The following is a 27,489-nucleotide window of genomic DNA, read 5'->3' on the forward strand; positions in this document are numbered from 1 at the left end:
AACGCGGTGCTTCGCCTCCCCCCGCCTCCTGGGGCCCGCAGACCGGAAGCAGTCTGCGCCGGGGGCTGCTGGGAAACCGCTCGTGAGTGGCGTTTGTGCGTCCGCCGTGCACAGCGAAGCGGCTGCGGTTCCCGAGCCCGAGGTTTGCGCGAGAGTGGGGGGAAGTGCGTGAGGGAGACTCTGGGCTACGGGCTGCGGACCGCTTTGGCAAGAGTCAGCGAAGAAGCCTGGCGGGGACCTTTCTCGGCTTCCCGGGAGGCGCGGGGGGGCAGGCCGCGGTCTCCATGCCCGGCAGTTGGGGGACGGCGAGGGGTAGACGGAAAGCCAGATTCGGCTTTCAGCACCTTCGGAGACTCCTCCATCCCTTGTGTCCTCCGCGACCCTTGCCTTCCCCTCCCCCATCGGGCGGTTTTGTTCTATTTCGAGGCCTTGGCATCTCGCGGAGAGTTCTGGGATTCTTTTCGGGCGGAGGTGGGAGTGGGCGGACCTCGCGCGGGGCCTGCCGGGACTTGTAGTTCAGCCGGACGCGGGCGGAAGTACCGTGGCTTCGACGCTGTTGTGGCAGGGTGGCTTTTGGTCTAAGGAAAGCCGCCGCCGCGAGTGCGGGGAAGAAGGCTGGAATCGCTGCGGTGGGGGCGGGGTTCGCAGCGGCAGTCTGCAGGAGTGAGTGGGGAACTGGGCTCCCCGCCCACGCGCCGTCGGGACAGCGAGGCTGCTCTCCCCGCACCTCCTCACGTCCCACGGGCAGGGTGCTGTATGAGAACGTAAAAGGAAGAGAAATTTATTTTCTGTAGACTGTTTGAGCCGTCGATAAGGTAGGGTCTTGGAATAGGAACAAACGAATCTGTAGGCCAAACCTACGTGTTTGTAGGGCCGCCACACTCCAGAGTATTTAATTACACCTGTATGTATATTACCTGATAAGATATTTTCCGATTCCTAGTCTCATGGGGTTACGGGAAGTTGTTTGGAAATTACTGGCTTTCACATTCCGGGTCCTGAATAGGTACATTGAGTAGCTGCATGGCTCATTCCTAATGGGTATTGTAAACAATGGCATGGGCATGACTGTGCAAATACTAAGGAAAGGATCAGAAATAGTACAAGGTTTCCCTGAAGGTAGAAGCCAGGGAGCCTGTGAGTCACCCAGTGTAAGGACAAGAGTCTGCACCACTGCACGAAGTTACAGTGTTATGAGAGTGCCTTTTCTTTGAAGAATTTTACTGTGATTAATGCCTGTCATTACAAATGTAAAGGTACTTACGGCTTGGTGGGTGACTGAATAATACTTAAGTTTTATGGCACATGGTGGTTAATTTTTGTCAACATTATGTATCTGTTACTGAGCAAGTGAATGTTTTTTTCACGTATATTTTAACTCCAGGGAGTTCTTAAACATTTTGAAAATATTTCTTAGCCCTTAAAAAACATTTGTCAAAAGAAATTTTTTAAGCGGATAATGAAAAAGCAGTCCCTGCTTTTGAGGTGACCTAAGTGTGTCAGGGAACACCAGTTATGAATTGCAAATAATGTATTCAAGGGTCAGATGCATTTAAATAACACTGAAGTGGTCTGGTGCTTACTTGGATTCTTTTGATTGTTGAAATAGGTTTTGTAGATCACAGATAGGCAAACTTTTTCTCTAAAGGGCCAGAGTAAATACTAGGTTTTTCATGCCCTATAGTGTCTATTGCAACTACTCAATTCTGCTATTGTAGCGTGAACAAATAAAATTTATGGAGACAACTTAATTTCGTATCGTTTTCACATGTCATGGAGTGTTCTTTTGATTTCTTTCAACCATGTCAAAATGTGAAAACTCTTCTTAGTACAAGCACTGTACAAAAATGGGCACCAGGCTAGATTTGGCCATGAGCTGTAGTTTGCCAACTTCTGGTTTTTAGGTTATTGACTGGAATTTTTAACCTAGTAAAAGAATACATTTTTATTTCCTTTAATCGGTATGTGTCCAAATTCTTAGAATATTTGGTCATTTATATATTTTTCATTTCTTGTGCCTCAGGAGTGCCTGTGAAGAAAACGGGGTATTTCCCTGAGGCCTGTATCCTACCTTGATTGTCTTTTCTTGAAGTATTATAAATCAGGATGTCTGCACAGTCAGTGGAAGAGGATTCAATACTTATCATCCCAACTCCAGATGAAGAGGAAAAAATTCTGAGAGTGAAATTGGAGGAGGATCCTGATGGCGAAGAGGGGTCAAGTATCCCCTGGAACCATCTCCCTGACCCGGAGGTTTTCCGGCAGCGTTTCAGGCAGTTTGGATACCAGGATTCACCTGGGCCCCGTGAAGCTGTGAGCCAGCTTCGGGAACTTTGCCGTCTATGGCTCAGGCCAGAGACACACACAAAAGAACAAATCTTGGAGCTGGTAGTACTGGAGCAGTTTGTTGCCATCCTACCCAAGGAGCTACAGACTTGGGTTCGAGAGCATCATCCAGAGAATGGAGAGGAGGCAGTGACGGTGCTGGAGGATTTAGAGAGTGAACTGGACGACCCTGGACAGCCGGTAAGCCTGCTGCGTCACGTTCCTGGGTCAGGAGCATTGGCATGGCAGTAGGCGCAGCTGCTGAATTAATTCCACTCAACTAAGTTAAAATTATGTTTCTGTGTCGCTCCCCCGCCCCCGCATTATCTATGCTTGTTTGCCATCTAGGCCTCTGCAGCATATGTTTTGTATGGTTTCTTTTGTGTGCGTTTAGGTTTGATTCTCATCACATTCATTCTCAACTGAACCAAACCCTTTCATTTCCAGGTTTCTCTTCGACGACGAAAACGGGAAGTGTTAGTAGAGGAGATGGTATCTCAAGAAGAAGCTCAGGGATTACCAAGTTCTGAGCTCGATGCAGTGGAAAACCAGCTCAAGTGGGCATCCTGGGAGCTCCATTCCCTAAGGCACTGTGGTGAGGACCCCATGTGGGCAGGAGGATGAAAGAGGGTGTGGACCTTTTGTCCGGAACTCTTTGCTTATTTTTACTGTGAGGGAGGGGGGGGATAATCACCTTAACTTGATTGTTTAGACATAGACACACTGTAGGGTTTCGATTCTTTTCTAATAACAGTTGGTTTGCTAACCTCAGGTCTTTTTATTCCTCAACATTAACATCATCAGCCTTTTCTTCTCTTTTACTTCTTTCTTTGAAGGCCTATCCATTTCAGGCTGGCATTTGCCTTACTCTGAGCCAGCGCCCACCTGTAGACCGGGTCGCTCTGTTTCACTTGCCGTATTGCTTATTTGCCATCTGTTTCACATCCTTTTAGTCTCTTGCCTAGTGTTCCTGGTACAATAAGCTTACCTGATACCTCTTCAAATCTAGTTTTTTTGTTTATAGTTTATTACTGAAGCCTTTTCTGAATTTTTAGCTTTTTGTATGTGTTTTTTCTTCAAACATCGTACCTAAAGTCATTTTTGTTTCCTAAGAAGCTTCTTTTGTAGAAATGATATTTAGAGAAAATTCTTCACCTTTTCTAAGTATTTATGCAAAAATATGGCTCCTAGCTATAATAAATATAAGTATAGAAAAATTAAGTAGAAAGCTTATAATTCACTAAGGCTGTTCTTTCCCAGTATCTTGGCAGTTAATGCCACATACTTACTTATTTTGATACAACCCCGTATATTCCTAAAACCGCTACATTTCTTTTTCATATTTATATGAATTAAAATGAAATTTTGTTTGAGACTGCTTTGGGAATCATTCCTTGAGGTAGTTGGAGGAGGTAATGCTAGTGTAATGAGCTCTGAGCAGGCTTCCCCTCTGAATTATGGGGCATTCTTTTGTGCAATAAAGTTTGAGAACCACTGTCTTTGGTTGTTGGAGGTGGTATCTTCCTGGGAACTTCTCCCCTGCCTGAACTTTAGGATAATTCTCGCCTCTTTTTAAGTAGCCTCATTTTAGCAGTCTGGTCTCTACCACACTTGGGAGCTCAATTCTTTGTGTGCCATTTGTCACCTTCACACTCACTTCTCTGTTCTTCAAGTCTCCAGACCTCACTGATCCCCTCTAACTCTTCAGCGTCTCTTTGTCCGCCTTTTTCCTGACTGTCCCTTTCTTAATCATTTGTTACAGATTTGCTCACTGTTTATAACTTTTTTGAGCAGTGCTGTTCACCCTTTAGTAACTGTGTTTATTCTTTAAGGCTTGAAGTTTCAGGAAGGTCTGAAATGAGACTCGCTCATAATCACTGCCTGCCTACAGGTGGGTCATGGTACCTCATGTTGGTAATTTGGGCCGTTCTTTCACTGAACACATCTAACTGAGGCCTGGAAGTAACAACTCGTCTAAAAACCATGACAAATACCAAATACATGAGGCTGCTTTTAAAGGAAAACTTTCAGTTATTAAAGGTGCATTGAATTTGTAAGTGTCATGTCCCAAGTTAACACAGGACACTCTCGGCTTACCTTCAGCTTTTTGTCAGGACTCCTATATTCTCCTTTTAGTCTGATCTTGGCTGTGACCTGCCTTGTCCTGCTCATTTTAGAAATAGTCACTTTCTGTCAGATTGGTGGTTATTTACACATTGTATTTTGATATAATTTCTCCCTTTTTCAAAGCAAAAGAATATTAAAATGATTTATAACAGCCAATTTTATTTTATTTTTCTCCAGACCTAGCTGCATCACTTTGACTGTCTCTAACAAACTTAGACTCTCTAAAAAATCTGCCATTTTTCTGCCCTTTGGTTTTTGACTACTACTGTATAACCCACTCCCTTATGTTACCACTTTTATTAGGATACAACCTTTTAATTTCTCATGTTCCCATGCTCTCACTTCGTTAACCTCATAATCAGCCATTTCATTTTTTTTCTTTTTTGAGAGTAGGTAACCTTATCATCAGTTTTCATAGTGCTGTTTATAGACATATGCAAGCTATTTACTTTTAGTTAATTTTTTAAAAAATTTTTTCTTCAAGTTTCTTTCCTCTCAGAATAGGAAATGAGTGATATTTACATTTTCTGTTTATTTCAGATGATGATACTAGGACTGAAAATGGAGCGCTAGCTCCAAAGCAGGAGATTCCTTCAGCAGTAGAATCTCATGAAGTTCCTGGCACTCTCAATATAGGTGTTCCTCAAATTTTTAAATATGGAGAAACCTGTTTTCCCAAGGGCAGGTTTGAAAGAAAGAGAAATCCCTCCCGAAAGAAACAACATATATGCGATGAATGTGGAAAACACTTCAGTCAGGGCTCAGCCCTTATTCTTCATCAAAGAATCCACAGTGGGGAGAAACCCTATGGATGTGTTGAGTGTGGGAAAGCATTCAGCAGGAGTTCTATCCTTGTGCAACACCAGAGAGTCCATACTGGAGAAAAACCTTACAAATGTCTCGAATGTGGAAAAGCCTTTAGCCAGAATTCTGGGCTTATTAATCATCAGAGAATCCATACTGGGGAGAAACCTTATGAATGCGTTCAGTGTGGGAAATCCTATAGTCAAAGCTCAAATCTTTTTAGACATCAACGAAGACACAATGCAGAGAAACTTCTCAATGTTGTGAAAGTTTAAGAAATGAAAAAAAAAATCAGCACTCAGGTCTTTTCTTCTGAAATGAAGACAAAATTAAAAACATGAAATGATACATAATAGTTTTCCTATAGACTTAGAAAATCCACTGGGAAATGTAGAAAATTTTCACCCACTATTATTATCTTATCTTGAAAGAAATGGTGTCATACCTGCCTAGAAACTGACATTTTAAACTTAATTCAGGTGTTAATGCCTAAATCTTCCATGTGATGTTTATATTCTTATTATTTTTCCAAATGATAAACTACCTGATTCTTTGTCCCTTTGTTAAAACTTTCCTCCTTAGACAGATATGTTATTTGTGTTGATCATTGAAATGTTCTTTACAAGGATACATTCCTTTCTACATTGAAAAGCAATGTAGGAATTGTAAAATCTGAAAACTGAAACCATTTTTTCCAAATTTACCAGTTTTCTTTTACCTAATTTGAATATGCATTTCAGAAAATAGAAGATAAAGGATGACCAAAAACCTCAAAGTGTAATGAGCCTTAAAACTCAGATAAGAAGTGATGGTGATGAAACATCAAAAAGTGAATGGGACACCTAGATTGGGGAAGATTGACAAATACTTTGATCCAAGAATTGAAGTATATCAAGAATTTATCTAGGTGTAGTTAGTTTCCTGCCTGCAGGAAAACTCAAAAATAGCTCATCTTACCTGTAATTGGGAAGCATCCCACTAATGAAAATAATGTCCTCTCATGTATCATTAGAAAGTGGACAGTCTAAACAATAAACAGTTATAAAACTATGAAGGTAGAAATTATAACACTAGGGAAAGATTTGTAGTGAATGGCAGTGTTGAAGGGCAAATGTAAACAAGAGTGATGGTCTGTCTTGGCTTTTAGAAAACAAAAGACTTGAAGATCTAAGTCATTATTTTTCCTTCATTTTTAAGGACAGAAAAATCCATGACAGGTGGGCAGTGAGTATCAGGTTTGCGATTTTACTCCTTTGGTACAAAAGGATTGAACACCAGGCTAACAAAGCAGCCATGCATTTATTAAATTTTCTACCGACAAGGCACTGTGCTAGGTACTGTAACCCTGCCATAATTAGGTAGGTATTTCTTCCACTGTAAATCATTGGGGGTTGGTACAAAGCTGTTGCATGTGAGTTAGCCTCTTCCCCCACCTCTGAGATTCCTAGAGCCATAGTTGTCTTACCAGGGTGTTGTATTTGGGTAAAGGAAGACTCAGCTCAAAGAGCTAGCCAGCTCTTCAGCAATCTTCAGAGGTGAGTCTGAGATAACTATCACAGTTTGGAGGTTTGTGGGTCTTTTATAAAAAAAAAAAAAAAACTAATCAATCTCTAGTAGCATTGAGGTTATACTTACATGTTAAGTTGAATGGGTTCTATTTAAAAAAAAAAAAAACTAGGTTATAACAACTAGTTTAACTGTCAAGAGTTGGTGGAACTTTTTTTTTTTTCATTTTAAGTCTTAACACATTTTTTTAATGTATAAAAATAATACACATTGTAGTAGTAGGATCATATACTCCTTGTCTGAGAATCCCAAGTACTGTGGTTCTGTTTAGTGGAAAACTCTGAAAGTTAAAATATAGATATGAGAAAAGGCTTTTTTATAGTGGGCATAATTGTGTGGAAAATGACCCATGTGAATAAAAATATTTCATAGTTCCAGAGGTTTTGGTTACATCTGGTACTTGGATCAAATTAAAAAATGGAAGGTGAGATTTGCATGAGCCTGTTAAAAAGCATACTAATGCGAGGCCAGCTGGTGGAGAAGCGAGGCAGAATGGAGCTTGTCTATAGATTTTCTGATAACAATTATAAGAAATGTGCTTTATAGATTAAGATTTATTGAAGTATAAATATGTAGTAATGATATAATGTATTTTAAGTTATACAAGAATATGTAGGGACTTTTGTTTGGGTCTTCTCTTTGTGGCTGAGAGGAAACAAGTCAATGTCCAATAAAGCTATAAATTCCTCCACTCTAAGATAAAACGGTCTTGGGTTGATTGATTTATTTATAACTGGCTTCTTTCCAAGTAGGTTTTGAGGTGGCATATTTGGAATACTGCTGGGATGACAGAATTCTTTTATCAGAGTAGGTAAGAAGGGAATAACCTCTTGGTGGCTAGAATTTCATGGGTTTTTTTAGATCTTATTTTTCCTATATACAAAGAAGCTTTCCTGTGGTACATTTTTCATAAATGCCAAAGATGTTTGGTATAATGTGAGAGCTTAGAGAAAGTATTTGAGTTGGCAAATATGAGGTTGTCTTGCCATCTCCGATACCTGTACGTTGTTTAGAAAGGATTCTGAAACTAAGGCAAGGCTCTGGGGAAAATGGGTTGGACCCAAAAAAACTGTGTGACAATACACATGAAAAGGAAGTGATGGTCTGTGTACTCGCCATCTCTGGTTAGTCTAAGTTCCCGCTAGACAATTTGATTTTAAATAACTATTTGGTGATTTATGATTTCATCCAGACATTCATATACGTTAACACAGATAATCATATTGGCGATTCTGGGGGGGTGCCCAGCCTCTGATGAAGTGGTGATCTGGCAGTTGCCAAGCAGTGGCATCTGTTGGGTTATCAAATGAGCAGTCATTGTTAACAGCATGCAGACTGCTGATGCCTGTCCAGTAGCCACTGAGCATTTATTTGCTCATTACTGCTAAATTTTCTTTTGGTTTTCTTGGAGGTTGAACTCCCCACATTCACACCCAGTTGGCACTTGATCATTTAGCAATATGTCTAATACATTTGTGTAAGTTCAAGGGAGAGTTCTATGTACTGAAGTAATCTGCATGCCAGACATTGGATTAGACACTTTACCTATCTCACTTAGATTTGTAGACTAGGAAAGCAAGATTTAGAGATTGTGTGACTTGCATGTGGCCAATTAGAGCTAAAACTCAAAATCTATTTCTGTGAATTCCAGGGATGTATATTTTTTCACAATGCAATGAATGATGGCTATTAAACCTTGATTGATAAATGTTATGCTTTTATCTTATGGTTAACAAATGTAAAAGCTATTAAAACATGCTCGTTTGAGTTTTCTACAGTACAGAAATGTAAAATGAAAAAGGACATTCCTTTTCATGGTCTGCACACAGAAGTAATAATTATTTGGTTTGCTGTTCTTCCAGACTTAGACATATACATAATTAAGCAAAAATGTGTTAATAGCTGACACTTGTCACTGTATACAAGCACTGTTGGAAGTGCTTTACCATGGATTAACTCTTAATCGTCACAGCGATCATATGAGTGTGGTGGGTACATATCCCTATTTTACGTGAACTGCACTGAGACTTGCCTCCTCCCTCCCACTTTGATGTAGACATTGTTTTTTTATAGCTACATACTAATCCATTGCATCAATACACTGTAACTTATTTAGCCAACCCCTATTGGTAGGTAATTTGGTTATTTCTGATTCTTTATTATAGGTAAAGGTAGAGTTAACATCCGTATATATTTTGCTGCCTGTGTTGGTATTTCTGTGGGATAAATAGCTAGAAGTGGAATTATTGGGTCAGAAAACATGCACATTTAACATTTTGAGAAATACCATCAAAAAGATTGTACCACTTTACAACTCCATCAGTAGTCAGAGTGCCTTTTTGCCTACACTCCCAACCAACACTGAATCCTTCAATATTTTTGCCACTCTGATAGGCAAAAATTTATCTTTCTTTTCTTTGTTAATAAGAAGGAACATCTTTTCATATGTTTATTGGCCATTTTCATTTCCTATTGTGAATTGCATTTCCCCATTTTTTTTAATTATGGAAGTATAAATGACTACCATCTCAGTGTACTTAACTCTTACACAAGACTGAAGAGAGACCCTTTTCTGCAGCGTTTCCTATCACATTCCACTGCCCACAGTTTAGTATACGTTATTCTGATCTCCTTTCCATAATTTCCATGTGAATATACATACACATATAAATGCTGTTTTTACATAAATAGGATCATATATATGTATTCTGCAGCTTGCTTTTTTTTTTTGTCTCAGATCCTGAGGTCTTTAAATTTCTTTAATGGTTGAATAGTATTCAATACTATGAAAATACCATTATTTAACTATTCCCTTATTTTTTCTTTTGCTATTACATTGCCGAAGTAAAGATCTCTTTCATATCTCTTTGTGCACGTGTGTGAATATGTCTTTAGAATGGAGTATAAGATAGATTGTTGGGACAAAGGGTGTGCTCTGGTAGACCCACCTTAGCCTTCCCAAAGGCCCTCATAACTTTCTGTTTTCACCAACTGTATAGAAAGTGCTTATTTCCCCATATAGCCTTACCTACACTTGATAATTTTCATCTGATGGGCAAAAAAAAAAAAGGATCATTTTGCATTTCCCTGGTTAATGGTGAGGTTGATTACATATATTTATTGGCCGTTTATAGTTTTATCATGGATTGTTTGTATCCTTTACCTGCTCTTCTGTTGGGTTATGTGTGGATATATGTTGTTTTTGTTCAGCATCTCTTTCCCCATCTTGTGATAACAGAATCCTTATTTATTGTGGGGAACCCATTCCCTGTGGCTTAGGTGAGTACGTAACCAGGCCTGGCCCTCCTGAGTCCCACAGCTCCTTAGCCACAGTGATTAAAGAATGGGCATGTAACTCAAGCCAGGCTAAAGAAAGCCCTCAACAGAACTTCTGCTGGAACTCTTGGAAAGAACGCTCGACAGAGATCTCACGAACTAATGACTGTGTAAGCCTGAAAATTTGTACCATGTGGAGAGAGTCTGAGGGGAAACTCAGAGGCTAGCAGAAAGGAATGAGAACTAAGTTCTGATGTCAATTTTCTGGAGGCCCTAGATCCAGCTGTGCCTAAAGCCTGCCCTACCTCTGGACTTTAACGTTTTGTGAGCCAATAAAGTCCCTTTCTTGTTTAAGATAATTGAATTGGATTTCTGTCCTGATTAATATAGGTTATTTGTATTTTCGTATCAATTTTTAGAAAACCTTTGTAATTTTAAATTCTAGACTTAATGCACTACATAGGTTAATAAAATTAGCATGGCGTTCCATGATTTGGCCTCTGTCAACCTCTGCCATTTGTTACTCTACACCACACACCACACACATATACTTTAAATTCCGATAATAACTGAACATTGGTGTTGGCATTGTCTGTAGATGAAAAACTTCACACAATCAGGTCTTTGGCATTTCTCTTCTGTCCTTCCTACAGATTCATTAACTTGGGACTCAGACGGGATTACACTGCTGAGTCTATGCTGTACCCACCTCCAACCATTGCTCCTGGGGTGTTTCCCTGAAGCATCCCCTGTATGTGACCCTTGGACTTCCTCCCCATGGCCTCCACTCCCCTGCCTCCCCCCCCAACAAGGTTCTCTGGAGTTCTCTTTTTAAAATTTTCAGGCCTGTGGATTTGAAGTTGCTCAGGTCCAAGAGTGTTCTGGGGTTTACATCTATTGATTTTGGAAACTATAGATGGCAGTGGAAAAACAGGAAAGCATATTGTTCGACGTGATGAATGGTAAAGAGAAAATATATTGGGAAACAAGGGATCACAAAACATCAAGGAGGAAGAGTATTGCAGTTTAGATAGGTTGTCCAGGGAAGATTTCACTGATAGTGAAATTTGAGAAAAGATACGAATGAGTATAAGGAAGTCCACGAGACTCTGGAGGAAAGATGTTCTAGGCATGGGAACAGCAAGTGCGAAGAACTTGATGTAGGAGCAATGCCTGATTTGTTCAAGAGACAGCAAGAAGGCCAGTGTGGCTGGAGCAGAATGAAAAGGGGGAAAGTAGTGGATGAAGCCAGAGAAATGAGTTAAGGGTGGAGGGTAGGGCCAGATCATGGAAGACCTGGTTAGCCATTGGTAAGGACTATGACTTTTACTTCGAATGAGATGGGAAACTATTAGAGAGGTTTTGGGCAAAGGAGTGTAATGAGTAGGTGCTGAGAATAGAACAAAGCAGTGTCTAGCTATCTCGTTTCTTTAAATTCTTAAAAAATATAATTCTATAATATAACTATTAATATATAAACTAATATATAATAGGAAAAGTTTAGAAATAGAAATCACCCCAAAAGTCACCCATGAGTCCACATAGTAACAGCCCATTAACATTTTTATGTTCTCTCTACGTCTATATTATTCTCTATATACCTATCCCCATCTATACCTATTATACCATGTTTAAAACACAAAGAAAAATCTAGAAAACAGTAAACAAAATGTCCGTATCTTGGTTTGCTAATCTTAGTGCCTCTTTCCTCTTAACTTTGGATCAACTGTGCTTCTGCCTGAGGCTAGCATCTTCATTGGATCTAAGCCACCCTCTCACACCTACTCAAAGGCATACCCCAATAGTCCTCACCTCTTGCATTATCAAATTTTCCTCTCCTGAATTTTTTAATTAGCATGCAAACATACTTTTTAAAAGTCACTCACATAGCCTGCAGACCAAGATGACTAACCTGCCTGAACAAGTACAATACCAGACAAAATATGTCAGAAGCAAAGGATGGGAGAGACGTGATCCCTGAAATGGGAAACATGAAGCAAACTTGGGTTCCCTCAGTTTACTGCCTGGAGAGAGTTTCTAGGCTACAGCACAGGGAGGGAGAACTCAAGCAGAGCTTGACCGTATCCCTAAGTTGAGATGACGGAGCAAGGCGCCCTGAGAGGCCAAGGGACTAGATTGGCAGGGCAGAGTACCAAAGAGGAGAGACCTAAACGCTGGAGGTCTGCAGAGGGTCCCTCACAAGTATTCAGTTGATTGCTGATGAACACCTGTGTAAAGAAACTACCTGAGGTGGGGGAAAGAATCATCCAGAAGAATTAGGGGGAAAAAATCACTGGAACTCACAAAGTGCCAGTAATAGTACCATCGACGAGGGCAGAAAACCTCCTAAGTCACAGGACGTCAGAGCAATGGCTCTCAAACGATGGCAGTTTTATGCCCCGCCCCACCCCCGCCAAGAGACAATTGGTAGTATCTGGAGACATTTTTGGTTTTCATAACCAGAGGAGATGGGCTCTACTGGCATCTACTGGGTAGAGGCCAGAGATGCTGCTAAACATCCTACAATGAATTATCCAGCCTTAAATATCAATAGTGCTGAGGTTGAGAAACTCTGGGTTCGAATAGTAGAGTCTTGCCTGCATAGGAGAAAAAAATGAACCCTAGACTAAACACTGCCTAAAAGATACTTAATAGCAAGACCTAAGAGGGTAAAACTGCCCAAGTAATTTAAACACATCCCAGAACAAAGCTCAAGAATATATATACTAAAAATATTCAGTACCCAACAACGTACAATACAAAATGACTGGCATCCAATCAAAAATTGGATAACTCATAAGTCATGCAAAGGAACAGGAAAATACAACCCATAATAAGAAAAACCACTCAATCAAATTGACCCAGAAATGACAAAGAATTAGACAACCTCATTAAGACAATTATTAAACTATTCCGTGTGATCAAGAAGCTAGTGGAAGTATTGAACATGCTCAGTAGCAACATGAAAGCTATAAAAAAATCAACCGAATTAAGCTTTTAGAGATAAAAACTGCAATGTCTGAGATTTTAAAAAAATGCACAGATGGGATTAACTGTGGATTAAACATAATAGAAGAAAAGAATAAAAAAAATCATGGTAGATAAGACATAACAAAAGAAACCATCCAAAATGAAAAACGGGCAAATAAAACACTAAGAAAAATTGAACAGAGCTGTAGTACAACTTCAAGCAGCCTAATATGTGTAAGAGTAATTAGAGTTCCTGAAGGTGAGGGGAGGGAGGAGGAATAGCGAAATATTTGAAAAAAGTAATCTCTGGGACGCAGCTCTTATTGGTAAATTTTTAGTAATGAAATACTTATACTAGAAAAAAAAAGTCTCAATTTTTTGAGACTTCAGCTTCCACCTTAAGAAACCAGAAAAAGAATAAATTAAACCCAAAGTAAAGAGAAGAAAGATTAGATTGGAAATCAACAAAATAGAAAACAGAAAAACAAGAGAAAAATCAATTTCTGTACTCTGCTTAAACCAAAAGCTAACTTTTTAAAAAGATTAATAAAATTGATAAACTTCCAGCCAGACTGATCAGGAAAGAAAAAAAGTTGAAGATACAAATTATAACAGGAATGAGAGGTGTGACATTACTGTATATTACACAAATTCTTCTCCACATAAAGAGTGATAATCAATGGGAATTCCCTGGCGGTCCAGTGCTTAGGACTCAGCGCTTTCACTGCCGTGTCCCAGGTTCAGTCCCTGGTTAGGGAACTGAGATCCCGCACGCAAGCTGCATGGTGTGGCCAAACAAGACAAAACAAAAGAAGAGTGCTAATCAACTTTGCTAACCTCCATATTGCTCATTTCAATATTCATTTATTACTTATACTGCTTGAGCCATCAGCAGTATTTTGCATAATTGATGTATTTTCATTTGGCTTTAAGAAACAACATGCTTGGTTCTTCTCTACCTCATGGGACATTTCTTTTCAGTCTCGATGCTGGTATTTCCTCACCTCTCTGGACTTCAGTATGTTGGAGTGCCTGAGGGCTCAGTGTTCAAATCTCTTCTTTTTTCTACCTATGTTCACTTCCTAGGTAATCTCATCTGGTCTTAGATCTTTATTACCTAGGACTCCAAAATCTATATTTCAGCCTAGATCTCTTCTCTGAACTACAGGCTCATATATCGCTTTGCCTACCAGACATCTCCACTTTGATACCTGCTTTAATCTGGGTTCCTAAGAAAACAGCATAAAATTAAACCTTATTGTTAATACTTTATTGGGGTGATGCAATCCCAGAACAGGATGACTGAAGGTAAATGGGCGGTGAAGCAGGGAAAAGAGAGAACAAACACAGGTGGGTGTTACTGAGTGTCTACAGCTTAGGCACAGCTGTTTGCTTAGTCTCACTGACTATCTTCAGAGGGCAAATGGCATGAACTATGTCATCTCACCTCACCATGGGGTAGGAGGAGGGAGAAGAATTTTCTGCAGGCTCCCCTCGCTCGCCCTCTGGTCAGTTTCCACCACAGAACATCAATTCCACACTTCCAGGTGCACCATTCAGCCTCTCCAGCAGTCAGGTTCCAAGACAATGCAATAGCACAGGAGGAGTGGCAGGCAAGAGATCCAGCGGGAGTCAGTTGCTCCCTCTGCCTGCAGCCTGGTGGGCCTGCAACCTCAAGGGTTGGTGCAGGTAGTCTTCTTAGAGGGTCATCAGTATCACAGAGCAGAAACTCTGGCCCTGCAAATAGGAGGAGGCTTATAAACTGGGCTTGGTACAGTGACTAATTAGGCATCTTAAACCCAACATGCCCCCATCAAATTTTTAATTTCTCCCCAAACATGTTCTTCTTGTAGTCTTCTTCATCTTAGAAAGTGGCAATTTTGTCCTCCCAGTTGGTCAGGCCATAGCCTCCCTGATTTCCTGCTTGCTCTGCTTCACTCAGCTCTCCCCACAGCATCCAGATCATGTTCAGACTGCGTCACTTCTCTGCTCAAAATCCTCTTCCTCCTCGCTCTGTTTGAATGTCAAAGGGGCATTGTGTCTGTAACTTACTCAAACAATTCAGGGAAAACTTAACATATCTATAGATATAGATATAGATATATCTGGGCATATAGCATAAGTAGATAGAGAATTATAAAGCAAATGTGATAAAATACTACTTGGGGAATCTGGGTGAAGCAAATATAGGAATTCTTTGTTCTGTTTTTGCAATTTTTCTATAAGTTTGAAATTATCTCAAAATTCAAAGTTAAAGAAAACTTAATGGCCCCGAAAGGGAGAGAGTGAATTACTAAAGGAAAATCAGGTAAGGTGCTGTTATCGAGAAAGCTTGGGGCAGGGAGAGGGAGAAGGGAATATTGAGAAAGCAGTTATAAATATCCCCTACAGCCATATTTAAAAAGAAGAGGAAGAGCTATGTTTATGGATGTGTAAAATATTTATGATAGGGCTTCCCTGGTGGCGCATGGCTAAGAATCTGCCTGCCAATGCAGGGGACACGGGTTCGAGCCCTGGCCCGGGAAGATCCCACATGCTGCAGAGCAACTAAGCCTGTGAGCCACAACTACTGAAGCCCACGCGCCTAGAGCCCATGCTGTGCAACAAGAGAAGCCACCGCAATGAGAAGCCCGCGCACCGCAAGGAAGAGTAGCCCCCGCTCGCCGCAACCAGAGAAACCCCGCACGCAGCAATAAAGACCCAACACGGCCAAAAATAAAACAAATAAATAAATTTATTTAAAAAATGTTTATGATACAACAATGGGAAAATTTTCATTTGCCATCATCAATATCATTTTTGGAAAAAAGTACACAAATATATATGTAGAATGGCACTCATCAAAATACTAAGTTTGCTAAGTAGGCTTCTGGAGATAAATGACTTTTATCTTTATTCTTTTACATAGTATCTTTTTTTTTTTTTAACAGCAAGCTAGCAGCACATTTATAATCAGCAAAAAGAAAAAAAATCGATAAAAGTTAAAAAAAATTTTCATTTAGATCATGGGTCAGCAAACATTTTCTGTAAAGGGCCAGATAGCAAATATTTTCAGCTTTGAGGGCCATACAGTTTCTGCTGCAACTATGCAACTCTGCCTTTATAGCAGAAAGCAGCCTTAGATAACTCACAAACAAATGGGTGAGGCTGTGTTCTATTAAAACAGTGGCTGGCTGGTCTTCCTGCAGTAGTTTGTAGACCCCTGATTTAGAAGAATACTTTTTCCCTAAAGCATGGCTCACAGGAAAGGAATATTTTCATTCTTCTGGAGTTTTCTATAGGGCCCCCTTGACCAACTGACAGTCTGGGAATTCCACTGGCCCCCTGTAATTAGCTATATCATTGAGTAAGCTGACTAAATAAAATTTAATGAAAGCATTTAAACAGAACCATATTTATAAACAAATAACAAACACCTTGTCTGGAGAAGTGTAGTGTAAGTGATAAATATGCATTGTATGATATTGTAGATAATTAGATTCAGTCTGCCTGCCACTGGATCCCAACTGTTAGAAAGAGATTCCTTTTAATGTGCCCTGGAGGCTCGGATGCAGCTGCCTGACAGCTGGAGTGATCAAAGGCCTGAAAGGCATCCTAGGGAGATGCGGAGAAATGCGTGTGCCAAAATCCTTGGGAAAGCCATGCCTCCTGGTCTAGTTCCAGGAAGGAAATCTTCTTCTGTAAGGAACATAATCCACAGCTTCCATAAAATTAGTTGGGTAGTGTATTGTCTTTTTCTTTTACCTTGAAGAGGTTGTGTAAGATTGCTTTATTTCTTCCTTTAATGTCTGGAACTTTTCCCTGCTGAGATATATGGCTTGGACTATTCTTGATGGGAAAAATTTAAGTTACAGATAATTTCCTTTTTTTTTTCTTTTTGGCCACCCCGGCAGTGAAGGTGCCACATACTAACCACTGGACCACTAGGGAATTCCCAATAATTTCCTTAATAGACACAGAGCTATTTAGATTTTATATTTCTTTTCTTTTCTTTTTTTAAAGCCATTGAGCTGGACATTTTATTTTAAATTAATTAATTAGTTTAGTTTTGGGCTGTGTTGGGTTTTTGTTGCTGCACACTGGCTTTCTCTAGTTGCAGTGAGCAGGGGCTGCTCTTTGTTGAGATGCGCAGGCCTCTCATTGCGGTGGCTTCTCTTGTTGTGGAGCACGGGCTGTAGGAGCGTGGGCTTCAGTAGTTGTGGCTCTCGTGCTCAGCAGTTGTGGCTTGCGGGCTCTAGAGTGCAGGCTCAGTAGTTGTGGTGCACGGGCTTAGTTGCTCTATGGCATGTGGGATCTTCCCTGACCAGGGATCGAACCCGTGTCCCCTGCATTGGCAAGTGGATTCTTAACCACTGTGCTACTGGGGAAGTCCCAGATTTTATATTTCTTATTGTGTTAATTTTGGGTAAATTTTATAAATTTTAGGTAAAATTATGAATCATATCCTTTATATTACACTTGTAGTGGCTGTAGATCTGTGCTGAAGGCCACTTTTGCATTCCTTACGTTGACAAAAGGGACTTCTCTCTGTTTCTTGATCAGTTTTGCTGGGGGATTGTCAATTTAATTCTTTCTCAAAAATGAGCTTTTGGCTTTTCTTTTTTAAAATGTGTGCTTTCTATTTCATTAATTCATGCTCTACTATTTCCTTCCTTCTATTTTCTTTTTTTAAAGAAACTGTTGATTTTTCATCAACTTCATTTCCATTTTCTCTTTAAGGGCTGTGGGAGAACAGCTTAAAGCCAATCAGTGGTCGTCCCTCCCCATTCAGTGTTCTGAGCAGTGGGAGCTGCAGACCAGTCTTCAGGAGGGAACTGCTGAATAGGCACACAGGGGACCTACACATCTGCAGACCAGTCTGGGATCTCAGGTTGAGTAGCAGTAAACTCAGGAGTTAGAGCCGTCCATTCGCACTGAAATTCCTCCTTGGTCACAACCTTTTCAGCAGTGGCCTGCTCTTCCTTTTCAGTCTCTTCCAGGTGTGTGTGGAAGTAGAGATCAGGCATGACCTCCCGTGGGTGTCCACGGGCGACGGTGCCACGCATGTGCAGAACTTCCAGGGTCAGCACCCACCACCTCGGACCCCCTGAGTGAGCTCCCTTGTTGCTGTAGGGAATGGCAATGCCCGCAGAACACAGAGTTGAGTCTGTGTTACACAGAGCAATGGTGGGCAGGTCAACATAAGACACCTGTGTGAGAGGCTGGTGGGCAGCCCTGGGGTCAGTAACCACCAGAAGTCTCTGCTCCTGGAAGGCTGCCTGGATCTGGTGAGTAAAGCTTCCAGGAGTGACACAGTCAGCAGTAGGAGTGGCTCCAGCAGCAGCAGCAAACTTCAGCACTGCTTGCCGGCCGGTACTTCTGGAGGACACTGACATCTGTTGAGTTTTCAGTGGCATCAATGGCACAAGCTCCCAGCAGAACCCTCTCCCAGATTCTCTTCAGATTTATGAGGCAGATGCCATCACTTTTCCTTTTGTAGAGGCACTGCTCCATTTGGAAGTCAAGGCTGGTGTCACCCTAAGTGGGTTCTTTATGTAAGGAATTTGAGGACCTCCTCTTCCTTCATTTGCAGGACATCAAGGGCTCTGGACATTGTGAATATTTCTCTTTAAGTTATGATGAGAAACCAGAACAACGCTTATGGACCTCATCCTACTTTCTTTAGATTTACTTGCTATTCTTTTTCTAACTTCTTGTGATGGATACTCAACTCATTGAATTTTAGCCTTTTTTTCCCCTAATAATATCACTATTATCCAGATAAAAATATATTCTAATTTCTATTGTGCTTTCTTCCTTTACCCATGGGTAAGTTAAATTGTTTTTCTTAATTTCCAAACATTTGGGAATTTTTTTAAGTGTGTGTGTTATTGATTTCTAGCTAATTTCATTGTTATGTGAAAACATGTGCTAAGTCTGTGCTGTCCAATATGTAGTCACTAACCAGATGTGGCTATATAAATTAATTAAAATGAATAAAATGTAGTTCATCAGGCACACATTTTAAGTGTTCAGTAGCCACATGTGGCTAGTGACTACTGTGTTGACTATGGTGTCTATTGTATTGAACAATGCAGGTAGAACACAGAAAATTCTATTGCACAGCCCTACTCTAAACAATTTCAATCTGATGAAATTTGTTGAGGCTTGCTGAATATACAAACCCGCATATGCTCAGTTTTGGAAAATGTTCTCTGTGCACCTAAAAAGAATCAAGGTTTCTGTCATTGTTGGTTGTACTGTTATCTAATAGGTCCACTAGGTCATTTTGTTAATCATATTGTCCACATATACTATATTCTTAGACATTTTTTCTGCTTGTCCTCTTTTACCAAGGGAGTTGTGTAAAAGTCTCCTACTAGGATTGTAGATTTATCTCTTTCTCATTTTAGTTTTGTCAATTTTAGTTTTATATACTTTGAAGCAAAATTATTAGATGTATACACTTTTAGAATATTTCTATTTTCTTGGTAAATTGACTCATCAATAGAAATGTCCCATTTTATCTCTAGTAAGACTTTTGCTTTAAAGTCTACTTCTTGTTTGATATTGGTACAGCGATTAGCACCTTTCTTTTGGTTAGTGTTTGAATGCAGTATCTTTTTTCCATACTTGTATTTTAAATTTCCTGGATTCTGGTAGTTGTATCTCAAGTAAGTATTACATGATTAATTTTAAAAATTCTAGTCAAGAATCTTTGTCTTGTGTCCACTTGCATGTAATATAATTACTGGTGTATTTGGGCTTACATCTGTCATGATCCTATGTGTTATCTATTTGTCTTGCCTATTTATATTCTTTTTCCCTTGCCTTCTTTGAGATTAATCAACAATTTTATTTATTTTTTTACGGTACGCGGGCCTCTCACTGTTGTGGCCTCTCCCGTTGCAGAGCACAGGCTCCGGACGTGCAGGCTCAGCGGCCATGGCTCACGGGCCCAGCCGCTCCGCGGCATGTGGAATTTTCCCGGACCGGGGCACGTACCCGCGTCCCCTGCATCGGCAGGCGGACTCTCAACCACTGCGCCACCAGGGAAGCCCTAATCAACAATTTTTATTTCTCCATTTTACTTTCTGTTAATTTGTTAGTTATATTCCTCTTTTACTCTAGCGATTACAACATGCACCCTTGGTTTATTAGAACCTAATATAAATTAGTACTTCTACAATCTCTCTGAGAATGTATTTAGTTCCAACTTTAGGCATTATTATCTTTTCTTACAGTTAATATTCATTTACATTTACCTTCAGATTTACACTTTCCATGGCTCTTCATTTCTTCCTAAACTGTTTTTTCCTTGTGCCTGAGAACTCCTTTTAGTATTTTTTGTTTGAGTATGTGGGCAATGAATTCTCTCATTTTTGTTTGTCTGGAAATGTCTTCACATTGTCTTTGCTTTTGAAAGTTATACTTCCAAGATATTTCATTACCTTCTGGCTTTATGTTGAGAAGTTAAACCTCAGTCTATTTGTTGTTTATTTGAATATAATGTTTTTTCCCCTTTTTTCGATTTTTCTCTTTTTCTTTGCTTTTGTTAGGTACTATGATGTTCCCAGGTATACTTTTCTTTGTAGTTTTTGTTGTCTGTGGTGCTCCTTTAATGCATGATTTGATTATTCATGAGGGTTGGAAAATTCTTGACCACTCTTTCTTTAAATATAGCCTTTGTTCCATCATCTCTTATTTCATTTTGAGACTCAGATATGTGTATGTTAGGCCTTTTTTTCTGTATCAGATATGATTCCTAGGCTCTTTGCTGTATCTTCTATAATTTTGTTTCCCTCCATGTTTCAGCCTTCATGTTTTCTACTTATGTAGCTTTCACTAACTCCCATTTCAGTGTATCCAAGCTGCTAGGTACTTCATGTAAGTGGGATCATAAGATATTTGTCCTGTGCCCGGCTTATCTCACTTAGCATGATGTCTTCAGTGTTCCTCCATGATGTAGTGTATGTCAACATTTCTTTTCTCTGTAATGCTGAGTAATATTCTATTGTATGTATACACCACATTTTGTTTATCCATTTATCTGTCAATGGACATTTAGGTTGCTTTCAGCTTTTGGCTATTGTGAATAATGCTGCTATGAACATCAGTGTACACATATTTGAGTCCCTTCTTTCAATTATTTTGGGTATACACCCAGAAGTGGAATTGCTGGATCATATTGTAATTCAATGTTTACTTTTAAAAAAATAATTAATTAATTAATTTTTGGCTGTGTTGGGTCTTCGTTTCTGTGCGAGGGCTCTCGAGCGAAAGGGGCAAGTGGGGGCCACTCTTCATCGCGGTGCGCGGGCCTCTCACTGCCGCGGCCTCTCTTGTTGCGGTGCACAGGCTCCAGACGCGCAGGCTCAGTAGTTGTGGCTCACGGGCCCAGTTGCTCCGCGGCATGTGGGACCCTCCCTGGACCAGGGCTCGAACCCGTGTCCCCTGCATTCTCAACCACTGCGCCACCAGGGAAACCCTATGTTCACTTTTTTGAGGAACCACCCTACTGTTTCCTACAGTGGCTGCAACATTTTACATTCTCGTCAGCATTGTGCAAGTGTTCCAACTTCTCCACTTCCTCACCAACAATATTATTTCCTTACTTCCTTCCATCCCTCCTTCCTTTCTTTCTTAAATAATGGCTATCCTGGGCTTCCCTGGTGGTGCAGTGGTTGCGAGTCCGCCTGCCGATGCAGGGGACACGGGTTCGCGCCCCAGTCCAGGAAGATCCCACATGCCGCAGAGCGGCTGGTCCCGTGAGCCATGGCCGCTGAGCCTGCGCGTCCGGAGCCTGTGCTCTGCAACGGGAGAGGCCACAACAGTGAGAGGCCCGCGTACCGCAAAAAAAAAAAAAAATAAATAAATAATGGCTATCCTAATGATCAGTGATGTTGAACATCTTTTTATGTGCTTTTTGACTATCTATATACCATCTCTGGAGAAATGTCTATTCAAACCATTTGACCAATTAAAAAATCTGGTTAGTTTTTGCTGTTGTTGAGTTGTAGGGGTTCTTTATATATTCTGGATATCAATCCCTTATCTGATATACGATTTTCAAATATTTTCTCCCATTCCATTGATTGCATTTTCATTCTGTTAATAGTGTCCTTTGATGCACAAAAGTTTTTAATTTTGATGAAGTCCAATTTATCTATTTTTTCTTTTGTTTCCTATGCTTATGTTGTCATATCCAAGAAATCACTGACAAATCCAATTGCATGAAGATTTCCTTAATGTTTTCTTCTAAGAGTTTTGTAGTTTTCCTCTTATGTTTAGGGAAGTCCCCTTTGATCCACTTTGAGTTAATTTTTGTATATGATGTAAGGCAATGGTCAACCTTCATTCTTTTGTATGTTGATATACAGTTTTCCCGATACCGTTTACTGAGAAAACTGTCTTTTACCCATTGAATGGTCTTGACACCCTTGTTGAAAATCATTTGACCATTTATGGGTGGGTTTATTTCTGGGCTCTCTATACTATTCCATTGGTTTATACATTTGTCTTTATGCAAGTATCACACTGTTTCTATTACTGTAAGTTTTGAAATCAGGAAGTGTTAGATTTCCAACTTTGTTCTTTCTCAAGATTGTTTTGACTATTGAGGGTCCCTTGATATCCCATATCAGTTTAAGGATGGATTTTTCTGTTTCTGAAAAAAATTGTGGGGGTTTTGATAGGGATTTCACTGAATCTGTAGATTTCTTTGGGTAGTATTAAACATGGGATATCTTTTCACTTATTGGTGTCTAATTTCTTCCAGAATGTTTTGTAGTTTCTAGTGTTGTTGCCTTGGTTAAATTTATTCTTAAGTATTTTATTATTTTTGATGCTATTTTAAATGGAATTGCTTTCTTAATTTATTTTTCAGGTTGTTTATTGTTAGTGTATTAAAACACAACTGATTTCTGCCTATTGATTTTGTATCCTACAACTTTTCTGAATTGATTTATTAGTTCTAACAAGTTGTGTGTGTGTGTGTGTGTGTGTAATTTTAAGGATTTTCTGCATATAAGATCATGTTATCTACAAAGAGAGATAATTTTACTTCCTGTTTTCCAATTTCAAGGCCTTTTATTTATTTTTCTTGCCAGTTGCTCTGGCTAGGAATTCCAGTACTACGTTAAAGTGGCAAAAGCAGGCATTCTTGTGAGGAAAAGTTTTCAGTATTTCACCTCTGAGTAGATGTTAACTGTGAGTTTTATTTATATGGACTTTATTATGTTGAGGTACTTTCCTTTACTATGTTGAAGTACTATTCCTGGATTGTTGAATGTGTTTTTAACTTTTTAATCATGAAAAGGTGTTGAATTTTGTCAAAAAAAATTTTTTTCTGCACCAATTGGGATGATCATGTGGTTTTTATCCTTTACTCTGTTAATATGATGTATTACATTGATTGACCCATCCTTGAATTTCAGAAATAAATCCCACTTGGTCATGGTGTATAATCCTGTTAATATGTTGTTGAATTCTGTTTGGTAATTTTTTTTTTTTTTTTTTTTTTTTTTTTTTTTTTTTTTTACTGCTGTGGCCTCTCCCGTTGCGGAGCACAGGCTCCGGATGCGCAGGCTCAGCGCCCATGGCTCACAGGCCCAGCCGCTCCGCAGCATGTAGGATCTTCCTGGACCGGGGCGCGAACCCGTGTCCCCTGCATCGGCAGGCGGACTCTCAACCACTGCGCCACCAGGGAAGCCCTGTTTGGTAATATTTTGCTGAGGGTTTTTGCATCAATATTTATAGGAGATACTGGTGTGTAGATTTCTTTTCTTGTAGTGTCTTTGTCTGGCTTTGGTGTCAGGTTAATTCTGGCCTCATCAAATGAGTTTGAAAACATTCCCTCCTCTTTAATTTTTTGAAGGAGTTTGAGAAGGATTGGTGTTTCTTCTTTAAATGTTTGGTAGAATTCACCAGCGGAGCCATCTGGTCCTGGGCTTTTCTTTGTTGGGAATCTCCTTACTAGCTATAGTTCTATTCAGGTTTCCTATTTTTTGATGATTCACTTGGTAGGTTGCATGATTCTAGGAATTTGTCCAGTTTATCCAATTTGTTGGTGTACAACTGTTCCTAGTGCTCTCTTATAATCCTTTTTATTTCTATAATATTCACAATAATGTGCCCTCTTTCATTTCTGACTTTAGTTATTTTGAGATTATAGGTTTTTGGAAAGAATATACAGAGCTGAAGTGACCTTATTACATCATACCAAGTGGTTCATGATATCCACACATCACTGGTGCTGTTAAACTTTAAGCAGTGCTTCTCTGGCAGGTGTAATTTTTGCCCTCAGGGGACATTTAGCAATGTCCATTTTTGGTTGTTGTAACTGGTGGGGCAGGGGGAGGATTGCTACTGGTATTTAGTGGAGAAAGGCCAGGAATGATACTTAAAATCCTATAAGCAGAAAAAATAGCCCCCATCCCCAACAAAGAATTATCTGGTCCCAAATGTCAATAGTACTGAGGTTAAGAAAACTTAGGTTAAAGTAGTTTTTGCCAGGTTTCTCCACTGTGGTTACTATTTTTCCCTTCCCATACTCTATTCCTTGGAAGCAAGTCAACAGGTCCAGCCTCTTCTAGGAGTGGGAGGTGGGGATTAAACTCCACATCCTGAGGGGGGAAAATCTACATATATTATTTGAAATTCTTCCATAAGGAAGATTTGTCTCTTCTGCCATATTTATTTATATCAGTATGGACCCATGTATATTTATTTGGCCTTGGGAATACTTTCACGTTGGCTCCTATGTTCCTTTGACCTGCTCCCAGTATTTTGTTTCTTGAGTTCTTGCTTACTTTCTGATGCTATAACATGCTCCTGGCTCATCTTGTATTTTCCCTGCCCTAGCCCTAGAATCAGCCATTTCTCAAAGGAGCACTGGTTCCTTTAATTTGTAGAATGCTATCTACAAACCATGATCTAGGTATGCCTATTGATACTGGAGTATCATTGCCCTGGGTCCTCTCAGAGAACAGAGCTATGTTATATATGTATGTATATGTGATATATATATATATATGTATATATATATATGTTTACTAATCCATGTATACACACATTCTATAACTGTTTCTGGTCTATCCATCTGTGTGGGTGTGTAAATGTATATTAATGTCTATGACTCTAATGATTCTGGTAGTTTTTGATTTGAACACTGGACATTGTGCATGAAAAGTTATAGTCTCTGGATGAGGTTGTCATTCTCCAGACAGGATTCACCCTCTTCTCTTCTCGTTGGCAGCTAGATTAGGAGTAGATAACTTAATTCACTAAAAGGCTGACCTGACTTGAGATTGCATTTCAGACTTTTTTTAGACTTGGTTCACACATATTTCATTCTTATTCTGAGGGTATATATAGCCTTTTAATGTTTATCCTGAAATTGTGGGGTGTTTATAAGAACACCTCCTACTTGGCATGTCTTGTATTCCCAATTTTTATCCACTATCAAAGTGAGTCTGCTGAGTTCCACTTAACCTTCCAGTGTCCTTTGGTTAGATTTCTTGGCCTTTTGCCCTGCCAGTTTGAGACTCAGCAAATAAATGCCTGGGGGAAATCAACTGGCATAAAATGTCAGGTCCAATTCTCTGTGTTTCTCTTCCCATTTTACTCTGTATATTTCACTACTGTTTAAATTTTTACAGTAGGTAGTGTTATTTTTTTAACTCAGAAATGACCTAGTGAGCAAGTAGATTTAGAAAACTGGAGGAGAGTGAGGAGTGTAGGATAGCAACCAGTTATTTTATCTGGATGGCAAGGTGTTTAGTAGGGGATTCAGGAGGAAGATATCATGGGTGTGTGTCAACTTCATGAATTTGAGCTTACCTATAGGACACTAGATAGTAACGTGTAGTAAGCAGTTGGCTCTTAACGTTTATTCTCAGGAAAGATGGCTAACCTTCAGATATAAATTTGATCATCTTATTTTTTCTTCTTCACTTTTAAAATTCCCTGGGCTTCCCTGGTGGCGCAGTGGTTGAGAGTCCGCCTGCCGATGCAGGGGCGACGGGTTCGTGCTCCGGTCCGCGAAGATCCCACATGCCGCGGAGCGGCTGGGCCTGTGAGCCATGGCCGCTGAGCCTGCACGTCTGGAGCCTGTGCTCCACAACGGGAGAGGCCACAACAGTGAGAGGCCTGCGTAACGCAAAAAAAAAAAAAAAAAAAATTCCCTAAGGAACAGACGATAATTGATTGTACGCTTTTTTTCCCTACTCACTTCTCAACCTATCATCATGTCTATGCATTTTAGCTCCTGTACTTCTGGACCTTGTGATTTTATTTCCAGACTTCCCAAATAGTTTTCCTTTCTGCTCCTCCTTTTAATTTTAGACTCTTCTGAAAGCAGGAAGATGATCATGCCATTCCCTGGTTGAAAGATCTTAATGGCTTCTCATTACCTTGAGAATAAAATGCAGAAATATGAAATCTATTCCAACCATACCTAGTACTTTTCTGTTTTACACATAACACTAAACCCCAGAAAGTTGAAGTGTCTGCTTGTTTAGCATCACATTTCTTATTTTTTTAATTTTTAAAAAAATTTATTTATTTTTGTCTGCGTTGGGTCCTCGTTACTGTGTGTGGACTTTCTCTAGCTGTGGCGAGCGGGGCCTACTCTTTGCTGCGATGTATGGGCTTCTCATTGCAGTGGCTTCTCGTTGTGGAGCACAGGCTCTAGGTGCACGGGCTCTAAGTGCACGGGCTTCAGTAGTTGTGACACACAGGCTCAGTAGTTGTGGCTTGAGGGCTCTAGAGTGCAGCCTCAGTAGCTGTGGCACATGGGCTTAGTTGCTTCCCAGCATGTGGGATCTTCCCGGACCAGGGCTCAAACCCATGTCCCCTGCATTGGCAGGCGGATTCTTAACCACTGAGCCACCAGGGAAGCCCTAGCATCACATTTCTTAACTGTCTTTTCGCCTTCATTTTAATTTCCACTTTCTTCTTACTCTTTTAAGTACATGCTTCAGTCATTATTTTCCTAAACACTTAAGCATGAGGGCAGGAATCATTTTTTCTTCAGCAGCACTCAGTGCAGTGCCTGACACTGAATATTTATTGAATTAATGACTAAGCACCATACTCTACATCACTTCTTATATTTTCTTGCTTCTGTGCCTTTGTTGATTATTCCCTCTCTGCCTTTATGCCTCTACTCCCATCCTTCAAAACTCAAATCTCAGGAGCTCCACAAAACTTTTCCTTTTCTTTCCAATCAGAATTGAACCCTACCTCCTGTGAGCTCTTATAAGCATCTTGCCTAACTTTATGATTATATTGAGCCATATATTTTCTGTATACATCAGCCTTTATCACTGTACAGTACATGTTTTTTGGGGACAGTATATTCTTTGTGTATTCTACAAAACCTAAAAAAATGCCTTGCACATAATAATTTAACAATGTATGTTAAATTAAAATATTAATTGG

The 27,489-nt window shown here is 39.9% G+C and overlaps 1 protein-coding gene and 1 pseudogene across 3 annotated transcripts; one reads left to right on the forward strand and one right to left on the reverse strand.

Annotated features, from left to right (window-relative positions):
• The first annotated feature begins 4 nt into the window (after nt 1-4).
• On the forward strand, nt 5-10,590 carry ZNF24 (zinc finger protein 24). Of its 3 annotated transcripts, none has more exons than XM_012534453.3 (4): nt 5-142; nt 2,024-2,526; nt 2,773-2,920; nt 4,993-10,590. In XM_012534453.3, exons 2-4 carry the CDS (start codon nt 2,107-2,109, stop codon nt 5,529-5,531), a joined length of 1,107 nt encoding a protein of 368 aa, XP_012389907.1. In that variant the 5' UTR covers nt 5-142; nt 2,024-2,106; the 3' UTR covers nt 5,532-10,590. The 3 variants fall into 3 exon arrangements, with proteins under 3 accessions (XP_012389907.1, XP_049553944.1, XP_033291085.1); XM_049697987.1 differs by lacking the exon at nt 4,993-10,590 and adding an exon at nt 4,158-4,970; XM_033435194.2 differs by lacking the exon at nt 5-142 and adding an exon at nt 509-815.
• A 7,214-nt stretch (nt 10,591-17,804) lies between these two features.
• LOC105748179 (40S ribosomal protein SA-like) lies at nt 17,805-18,772 on the reverse strand (annotated as a pseudogene).
• Between the last annotated feature and the right edge of the window lie 8,717 nt (nt 18,773-27,489).

The sequence above is a fragment of the Orcinus orca genome, chromosome 15, assembly GCF_937001465.1.
Source record: "Orcinus orca chromosome 15, mOrcOrc1.1, whole genome shotgun sequence".
NCBI classification, from domain to species: Eukaryota; Metazoa; Chordata; class Mammalia; order Artiodactyla; family Delphinidae; genus Orcinus; species Orcinus orca.